At 34.0% G+C, this 10295-nt stretch overlaps 2 protein-coding genes across 2 annotated transcripts; one reads left to right on the top strand and one right to left on the bottom strand.

The window, feature by feature from the left end:
- Window positions 1-225: 225 nt before the first annotated feature.
- Window positions 226-6202, top strand: LOC110718569 (NAC domain-containing protein 71-like). The gene is made up of 4 exons (XM_021897426.1): window positions 226-1405; window positions 1819-2096; window positions 3622-4008; window positions 5401-6202. Exons 1-4 carry the CDS (start codon window positions 1249-1251, stop codon window positions 5635-5637), a joined length of 1059 nt encoding a protein of 352 aa, XP_021753118.1. The 5' UTR covers window positions 226-1248; the 3' UTR covers window positions 5638-6202.
- A 433-nt stretch (window positions 6203-6635) lies between these two features.
- Window positions 6636-9941, bottom strand: LOC110718568 (putative amidase C869.01). The gene is made up of 5 exons (XM_021897424.1): window positions 8987-9941; window positions 8116-8330; window positions 7772-8014; window positions 7285-7483; window positions 6636-7183 (listed from the first exon to the last, which is right to left on the bottom strand). The coding sequence occupies exons 1-5, from the start codon at window positions 9527-9529 to the stop codon at window positions 6809-6811; spliced, it is 1575 nt and encodes a 524-aa protein (XP_021753116.1). The 5' UTR covers window positions 9530-9941; the 3' UTR covers window positions 6636-6808.
- Between the last annotated feature and the right edge of the window lie 354 nt (window positions 9942-10295).

The raw sequence follows: 10295 nt of genomic DNA, 5'->3' as shown, positions 1-10295 counted from the left end.
CACCAATAATTATTGGTGGTAATTGTCAAAGAATCCTAAGGACTAATATATAATTAACCTCTCCAATCCATTGTTGTATTTCATAGACATTCTATGTGCTGTGTTTGTTGTGCAATTAATGATGAAGTTCATTCATTAACTGATTGAGCCGAGTCTCCATTCCCTCTCATTACATAGCATGTTAGATGCTAGCCTAGTTTTGAGTCTAGCTTATTATATATCCAAGCTTTTGTATTAGTAGTCAGCTGGACACTCTCTAATTAGCTTGTCAATATACAGGTGGATGGAGATCGAATAGAAAATTTGGACGTACTTAGTATCTTTACCCGGGTTTAAATTCCTCACTCTTCTAGCCCATTTACTCGAACCAAATTAACTAGTGAGGGATAATGACTCAGTATAGTTGGGTCTTTTTTTTTTTGTGACAAGAGTATAGTTGGGTCTTCTCCTTTCTTAAATAAGGAGTAAGAATAACATTAATAATTACTTTTAATGGATCGTTTACTACGTACGTATGTAATAATAATTTTCATTTTACAATAACCGATGTCACAAATACTATGTAATGCAATTGTATATCCTAATTAAGAAACTAAAGCATCTACTTCTGATATTTTCACTAAGAGAAGGGGGCCATATGATATAAAAAGTACACCAAAATTGGAGCCTACAATCTTGTTGGATTGATCATGTTTTATCCATACTATCTTTATTGATCACACCCCTTTTAGATTATATCTCACTTAGAGTTTTGTCTTGGCTTGTACACCTCTCTCTTTCTCACACTCTCTCTCATCTTTCTTAATTCATATCAAGTGGTTGTCATAGCATTCTTTTCACTTTGGAACCCAAACATTTTGGTATTTACATTAGATGGGAAAAGGGAAAAAAATAAATAAAAATAAAGCAAAGGGCAAAGGCCGCAAAAGCAAATATAAAAAACGTTATAAATATAAACTATAGTAACAAAGTATGTAATTTATAATCTCAAAAATATAGCACATCAACTTTAGTTTACGATCCCAACAGTAGGTTCTATATATTTCAGTTCCAATAAGGTACAAGCTTGTCTTCTCTTTGTTCTCTCTTCTTCATTCTCTTCTACTTTGGCCCCCCACTTTCCTTTCCCTAAAACGGATTTATCACATACTATTAGCTTAGCTTCTTAGTCACTACTTTTTTTCTTCTTCATCAACCTCAGCTCTTTTAATATCCTCTCTTTCGAATTCATACACTCTCGCTTCTCCTATGGCGCCAGTGAGTCTACCACCGGGTTTTCGATTTCACCCTACTGATGAAGAGTTGGTTGCTTATTATCTTGATAGGAAGATCACTGGTCGTAAGATTGACCTAGAGATTATTCCTGAAATCGATCTTTACAAGTGCGAGCCTTGGGATTTACCTGGTAATATAATTTTCTACTCTAATAATAAACCCTTTTCATATATACTCTCGATCTTTATTCAATATTGATATTGTAATTTGAATTACTAATAACGTGACAACTAAATCTAGACAAAGATAATACAATAGATTAGTCTATATGTATCAATATTATTGAAAAATTCATGTACTTAAACATAGTTTTCTTTATTAAGTCTTTGAATATTAAGTGTACGTAGCTTAACCAAGCTAACATATAAGTGTACAATTATATGAATCCATAATAAATTAAGTTAAAAAAAAGAATTAAACTCCATAATAAATTAAGTTTTAAAAAATTAGGTTTGATTTTTCGTATACCATTCATTAGATATAATGAAGTATTTGATTAAGTACTAGTGTACTAAAAATGGTACTGTGAATGATAATGTGCAGATAAGTCATTTTTGCCCGGAAAGGACTTGGAGTGGTACTTCTTCAGCCCAAGGGACAGGAAGTATCCAAACGGATCAAGGACAAACCGAGCAACGAGGGCAGGCTATTGGAAGGCAACGGGGAAGGATAGACCGGTGCACTCGCAGAAGACGGCAGTAGGGATGAAGAAGACGTTGGTGTATTACAAAGGGAGAGCTCCCCACGGGCTTAGGACTAATTGGGTTATGCACGAATATCGCCTTCTTGAGTCTCTTTCTGGCTCTACTCCCTCCCTTAAGGTTCGTACATATACCTTCAGCTAATATTATTCTTTTTCCCCGTCTCTCTCATTTGTTTCTTAGTTATTACTATTAGTACTAGGCTACTAGAGATAGCTCTATATATTGAAGAGGTTTCATTTTTATTTTTTAAGTAGTTATGCAACATATCATCTAGAAAAATTATACTTCATCTAAAATCTCAGGATAAAAACTATAAATTTCCCCAACACTTATACGACGGTGCACCAGTTGATAGCGTGTACATAACACATACAACTAGAAGATTTGTTTTAGGTATACTCGAATACACCGTGTAAGATTCCGTTATGATTTTCCTACAATGAAATCTTGCAAAACTATTAAAAAGGTTTGAAAAATAATTAAAGGGTTAGGGCCTGGATCGGAAGAGAGAGAAAATATGAAATTCATTTATATTAGACTGAGTACAAATTATAATTTTTTTCAAAGTTCGAGAAATTAATGAATTTATATATAGCTACAAATTGAAAAAGATAAAAAGTATGGGTGAAAAACAGAAGTATTAAGAATAATGTGGTGATCTAGGGTTTGTAGTATTTGAAAGCACGAGGAGCATTTTGCAAAATTAGAAAGATTTTAAAAATAATATATAATTAAAAAAAAAAGGAATAAAACATTGAAAAAGAAAAGAAAGGAACGTTGCATGACAAGATTCTATAGAAAATGATGATTATGTGCATGAGATCCAGCAAACGTAGACGACAGTAATCATGCAATCATCATCTCGATCGTCTTTTTCTACTATTACCGCGTCATAACCTAGATCCAACCTTCATTTTTATCATTCATTAATTATTCTTCTTTACTTTATCTAACTTAACCCTTCTTTTCATGTAGCAAACTTACGTACATTTCATCAATTTGAATCATTTCAAAACAAACCCCTTTAAAATATTCATTTCTTGACTATAATTAAAAACATTTTAACACTAAATCATCATTACATATATTCTTGCAATATATAATAATTTGGTTTATCACCTTTTATTTCACCCCTTCTAGATATTGTAGATAATATTGTCGGGTTTCGTAAATTGTGATTTGAAGTGATGAGTTTCAATAATTTCATCATAATTTATGAAATGATGTCGTTAATCACAATGTATATAATTAACAATGATTTCAAAAATCATATCAATTTCATATGACTAGTGATGGTAAATCATAGTACTCCCTCCGTCCTTTATTTATATGTATATTTTTGACATTTATTACTCCCATAATAAAGAAAAATAGGCATATAAATAAGGGATGGAGGGAGTATTAATTATTAAACATACTTAAATAATAACCTTATTTTACAAGCTTATGTATGCCGTCTTCATAATTAAACAATCGTCTCACATAAGATTAGTTATTGACTGGTGTCAATTTCAGATTGATAATTTCACTATTGATTTTGGATCCTGGATTGGATGCCCAATACTTTTGTCTATACATATTATATCATATATTTACATATTACGTTAATGCTCTATCTAATTATTTTCAATTAAAATGACAGGAATCATATGCATTATGCCGTGTTTTCAAGAAAACAATTCAAAACAATCCAAGGACCAAAGAAGTAGGAGACGTTTTTATCCCAGATAATGAATGCATAGACGAAGATGTACAAGGGGATGATCATACAAGAGGCATTGAGATTACTCGACGAATTAGGGAAGCAAATCAAAATCAAGATCACTTGTCAAGACATAATAACAATGACGGATTTAATAAGTTTCCTTCAGAGGCATCTTCAGAGCTCACTAATCAAGAAGGTACACCAACAGGAAGTGCCCTAAGTACGGACCAAGATGTACAAGCCCCTTTATTTGCCGCAGATGAAGCTAATAGTTCCGCACATTTCTACCCGTTTGCCTTTGATTACTCATCAAATCTTTACCAGGTAATTTCTTTTATTTTTTTGAATTACAAAAGTTATAAAGATTATATAATAAAGTATCAAATTTGAGTTATCATGAATTTTACTGTTTAGCTTTAATAATCAGTTAATCATGAGGTCAAATTACATTTCAAGCTAAGTCAAGAGTCTTTGATCAAGCTTTAACTCTTTAAGCATGTATCTTCTTTTGTTTTGCGGCCCTATGTGATACTTGTTGCTTTAATGTTCTTCTTTGAGGAAGAAAGTTTTTTCTTATCAAATAATTTTATTGCCTTTCAAGCTCATTACCGTTGATTTAATTTATGAGAAGATACTTACTCAAACACTTAAATTTTTTTAAGGAAAATTATTGAACAAACACATTCGAAAATTTGTGTGTCTTGGGTCCTATCTAGCTTAATTGGTGAAATTATTGGGATGGTATCCACGACCTAAAACTTGAGATCGAATCCTATTTAATTATTTGTCTTTTGTAACTTTCTTTACATAAAATAAAATGGTACAGAGTAGTAATTGTATGGAACACTTCTTCAGTGCTTAGATTCATAAAGAGAAAGGCTTTTTTTTTTTTTTACTTAGCTAACTGTTCGGTTTTTGAGTACATTATTTAGAATAAATATCATTTTGTCTGTAATAAGAAAATGATGATACTTCATTGAAAAATAATTGTTGGGTTTATTTGCTTAAAATTTTAAGAGAACTCTCATAAATAATTTTAGAAAGATTATAAAATTTCTTTAAAAAAAATTAAAAAGGATTGTGATGTTAGAAAACTAGTAATGATTAGTTCACAAAGAAAGAAAAGTAAAGTAGATAGAAGAGTTTTCTCATAGTCTGGAAATGGTCCAACAAAGATAAGACCTTTGAGTATCTCTTTTGATCCTTAAATTAAAGTAAGAAAGGGCTAATTCCCAAGTGATATATTTACCTCCTTTTCATAAAGCTTATTAGATTTGCTTCTAGTTCATCTCTCTTCAAATTAGCTTGGACTGACTCACTCACTCACTGACTGCGTTATGACTGGAGAATAATCTATCTAGTGAGCTTAGCTAGCTAGCTTTCTTCACCAACTTCTATGGCTTCTTTTGACTGACTCTAAACATCTTTTTCTACTTTTTCCCTCACTTCCTATCATCATTTTCAGTAGCCAAATAAGCTTGTTTGTGTCCCCTTCATTATACCCCGGCCCGCCCTTCTAGATTTTTTTACTCAAGTATTCATCTTGTCAGTATTATTTGAGGCTCTGAGTTAGTAACGTGTCAACTTAATTATTCCATACAATATTAGAATTATTATCTAATAAGGTCATTCGACCTGTAATATATGATGTGATATGTTAACTTAAAATGCACTATTTCTAGCGATTTATACTAATCTAATATATTTTTGTAACAGGATATGCAAATGGCAAATAATTACTTCAATTTACCGCCATTGGCGATAGATGATTTCCCACAAATGAATATATCAGAGACGACAATGTCATTGAAGCCAATAGACCATCATCAAGAAATGAGCAACTTGGGGTGTGACAAATTCAAGGATTATATGAAAGGAGCAATTATGTTTGAAGACATATTTGATCTTTGCTCAACTCAAGGCACTTCCATAAATCTGCCTCTAGAAGATTGATCAAAGAAGCTAAGCTTCAAACTTACTACTACTATACTACATACTAGTATATCATATGATATAATACCCATAAGATTATCTCTAACTTAAAAATTCAATTTTACTAATCATAAAAACAACCCAAAAAAAAGAAAAAGGTGGATTATTTTTGTTATCCACACAGGTTGGTGGGGTTCATATATACTTGTTGCCCAGAGAAAAGAGATGCAGGGCATTTTTTTTTTTTTTTTTCCTTTTTTTTTCTTTTTTTTTTTTTTTATGGCATAAGAAAGCTCTTAGGCAATGCTCCCATAGAGCCCATTAGACCAAGAGCTAAATCACAGGTATACTTTGTAGGTGATCACCATTTTCATTTGCTCGAACGAGATGGCTAGCTAGGGCAAGGCATACTCAATACATGTCTGTAACATTTTTCTTTTTTAACAAACTTAAGTTGTAATATTATTTTGTTTCTTACTCTAATGTCATTTGTGAAACATTGGTTTTATTTAATTAATTGTAATACTTTGGGGTCAATTTGGAAATGGAGGCAAATTAGATGGTTTTGCAAGATTTTCAATCTATGTCTAAAAAAAGAAAAAGGGGTCATGACCATTGCATCTAGCTTTGACAGTCGAGTCACTACAATTTTTTACATACAACCAAGTGTATAATGAACATTAGGACTCTCGGCCATTTTTAAGTCAAATCGAGCATTAGACTTTAGTATCTGGTGCTAGACAAACTAAGCTTCTAGCAAAAAAAAAGCTGTACTGTGCTATTGAGGCAATTTCGATCCCAGGCCACCAACCTTTCAGCAAAGTAAATTTGTTAATGACATACTACTCAGTAATTTCTAGCAGCTACTTCGGGCAGGTTAAAGTAGCACGTAGAAATCAATTGGACAACAAGATGAGAAATTTTGGGCCAAACTATGTGTAATTTGATTTTGTGACAAGGTACATTTCTATAGCTAAATTAGCCCACTATGACATAATAAATTTGTTAAATTTTTACTCTCTTTGATGTTGTCAAGAAGTTGAGTATCCAATTATCCATGAAGATGTCATATTAGTAAGCAATTTGTGGTAGCTAGCAGACTTAATTAACAACCACATTAATTCATTAAAAATCATTTTTGTGTCAAAAGTCATAATTCGACCACATTAAGAATCATAGTATGGGCAGATTTTCACCCTTGAAGCCATTTAGGTGAATCAAACAGGGGAGGCTTCCTAGCCAGAGTAGCTTGTTCGAACCCATAAGCACTCTCGATTAGCTTTGGTTCCGTTCCTTTCAACCCCGAGAACAACATGCCAAACGGAATACCATGTTCATCATAACCAGCTGGAACTGTAATCCCAGGGTACCCTCCAATAGCCATCACAGGGATAGCCTTTGTTCCAGGAGTCACCATCGCGTCCAATTTGTTCTCTTCCATCATTTTCTCGAATCCTTCCTTGTTCAGCTTGTCAAGATGCTCGACTATCTGCTCTATTTCCTCCTCGTTTCCATGCATATTTTCTGCCTCGATAAATCCATCTTGCCCATACTCATTAGTCTTTTCCTGTAAAAGATATGATTTTAGACCAATCTGCTCATTGTAATTGTTTAAGGAAATTGAAGAATCGAGGTTTATAAGAGGAAAGTAAATGGTTAGCTACATACCAGTTCAGGATTGTTCTCATTAAAGGCGATGATGTCTGCTAGGGACCTCACGGGTGAAGACTCAAGTCCCTCGAGGTATTCAGGAATCGCGTGCTTGAAATCAGCAAGCATTGCTGTTAGTTCACCACTATGATGAGGGTTAAGGATCTCACCAATGTTCGAAATCTCAAGGTCATCCACTAATATTGCTCCTTTCTCCCTGCATTTTTATCATTCAACTCACTACAAGATACCATGAAGGAATTGTATTTACTTTGATTGATTATAAAAGATGAATATACAGCCTATATTTATACAAGAGTAGCTATACGTACACAACAACAAGATAAACATAAAGCAAGAAAAGGATAATAATACATCCCTACAAATATGGAGAAGAGATAATTATCTTGGTAGCAAAAGATAATTAACGTGTAACTCTATCAGCTTGAACATTCAAATTCATCCATGGACACTAATATCACCAAATGTGGGTGTTTAGCTTTACCTTAATGTTTTGAGATGGCGTTCGAAAGCTTGAGCCACAGTAGATTCATGTAGGGAGCTCACAAAGGGATGTCTGACAATGCCTAACCGTTTTCCTTTAAGTCCATCCTCTTTAAGGAATTGCTTATATCCGCCTTGAGGTATAAATTTCGATGATCTTTTTGTAGCTTCCTCATCCCTAGGGTCGAAACCAGCAATCTCGTCTAGAACATATACACAATCAGAAACAGTCCTACATATAGGCCTGCAAGTTGATCGCATTTTCACCAAAGATTTAATTGATACCCTGTATACTCTGATGCTATAACAAAATACATGGATTAGTTTAGATAAATTTATGCATACCCAACGGTGTCTTGGCGGGATGAAATTGGAATTACACCAGCCCGGCTTACAAGTCCTACAGTAGGCCTAAGACCCACGGCAGAGTTATGATCAGAAGGGCAGATGATGGAACTGTGAGTATCAGTACCAAGAGATACAGCCACCAGATTCGCCGCTACAGATATAGCTGAACCACTGCTTGAGCCACATGGATCAGCAGATTTTACATATGGATTCTACATGGTTCGATCAAGATCAATAAGATGAAATTGGTAAATCAAAATCTTTAAAGTCAGCTAAGTAATGCACTAAATTGGTAGTCATAGTAACTTAAGCTTCAAGTACAATACAAGTTTCTCTCCTGAACAACTGCACATAACCCCATTAAAGACGTAAATAAGGGGTCTCATTGATCTGTTAACAACAAATATTTAATTTCTAATGCAGACTTTCATTAATTTACACCTTGAATTAGTGTTTTTTACACAAATGTCCAAATCATTTTCATGAACGACTGAAATCAAGCATGGATCTACTATATCCTAGTATGACCATAGAAATATTGGTTTTTTATACATCAATGCTTAATCAAATTCATCATAATATAAATTACGGAGTATAAAACTACAAATCTAGAAAAATAGTTTGTACGAATAAAACATAGTTTGTAAGAGTAATAAATTTTATCATTATTAAGAAATTAGTGTTTTAAGTTCGACCCTAGAAAACGAGCATGTCACTAATCAAGATCAAGAAACGTACAAACTTTCTTCAAATGGAGTACCAGATAAATTTGTTGGATTAGATCAAGGAGTGGTAAAGTAACTTTTAATAATACAAAAATGTTCAAAATTTCAAATTTGTTCAAATTCAAAAGTTAAAGAGGACTAACCACTCCTTGGCCAGCTCTAGCAGACCAGCCATTAGGGAGATGATCAATAGACCGAAGTTTATACCACTCAGACAAACTAGCCTTTCCCAATATCACTGCTCCACCTTTCCTCAATCTTTCTACAGCCGTCGACTCACGCGCCACCACTGACCCTACCAGCGCGTACGACCCGGCTGTGGTCCCCATTTTATCCTTTGTCCCAATTGTATCCTTCACTAACACCGGTATACCGTGCAACGCGCCCAACTGATGCCCATTTTCTCTTTCCTGGTCGGCAACGTCGGCGAGAGCCTGCGCGTCCGGGTTAATCTCAACAACTGCGCGTAGGATAGGGTTTAATGTTTCGATGCGATTAAGGTAATAGTCAACGAGCTGTCTACATGTTAGTTTGTTTTGGGAGAAGGCTTGATGGATGGCTGTGATTGTAGCTTCTTCGATTGGGAAATCTTGACCGTCATTTGCCATGTAAGTCAATTCAAGGTCAAAGGAGAGAGAAAGAGAAATAGAGAGAAGTAGGAGAAGGGTTTGGATAAAATTCACCATTGAGACTTGAGAGTGAATATAAGGAAGGGGAGATCCGACAAGCTTAGGTTGGAAGCCTATATTTGCGGTGAAATATGTTGTAATCAGGCTGTAAGTACTATGGAGTATTGGAGTAGTAACAAAGCCACACTATGAGAGGGGTAAAGAAGCGAGTGCATCTAGGCAGCTGTGTATTTCGCATGCACATGGGAGGGGAATTTGGGTTTTTTTTTTTCATTTGACGTTTCTCTCTTTTAATGGTACATTTTTTTGTACTATTATACATGTATAATGTATCATCAAAGTATAAGTTGTTTTAATAATACTACAAAAGTACTCATACTATTCAACATGTAGTGGTACTTCTTGTCATTTGATATTTTACTATGTTGTTGAATATTTTTTCCTCAAATTACCTTCCACCTGTCACCTATTCCTTCCGCCTGGCGCATTTTCCACTAATACTTTTTCTCATGTTTCCATTATTGACAAAAATGTCATCCTATATGTTTATGAATCATATACGAGTAGATAATATGTGCCAATACTTTAACCATATGGTTGACCTTGGAGATCACTTGATTATTGCTCTTCTAATTTCTATTCATCCGGCTATATTACCTATCGTATTTTCGTATGTATGGCGTTATTTCTGTTGTAATGGCTCGAGCAGTCGAGCTTCCTATGAGTCTCATACAGTTATACTTTCTTAGTTCCTTTAGGAGGTCATTGTGACTGGAAAATTATCGAGTCCCAGATAGTCATATTTCAATAATGTAGTACTCCG

This window comes from Chenopodium quinoa, unplaced genomic scaffold (assembly GCF_001683475.1).
Source record: "Chenopodium quinoa cultivar QQ74 unplaced genomic scaffold, ASM168347v1, whole genome shotgun sequence".
Taxonomy (NCBI): Eukaryota; Viridiplantae; Streptophyta; class Magnoliopsida; order Caryophyllales; family Amaranthaceae; genus Chenopodium; species Chenopodium quinoa.
The sequence above is the reverse complement of the archived record's forward strand: the minus strand, read 5'-3'. Positions and strand labels throughout refer to the sequence as shown.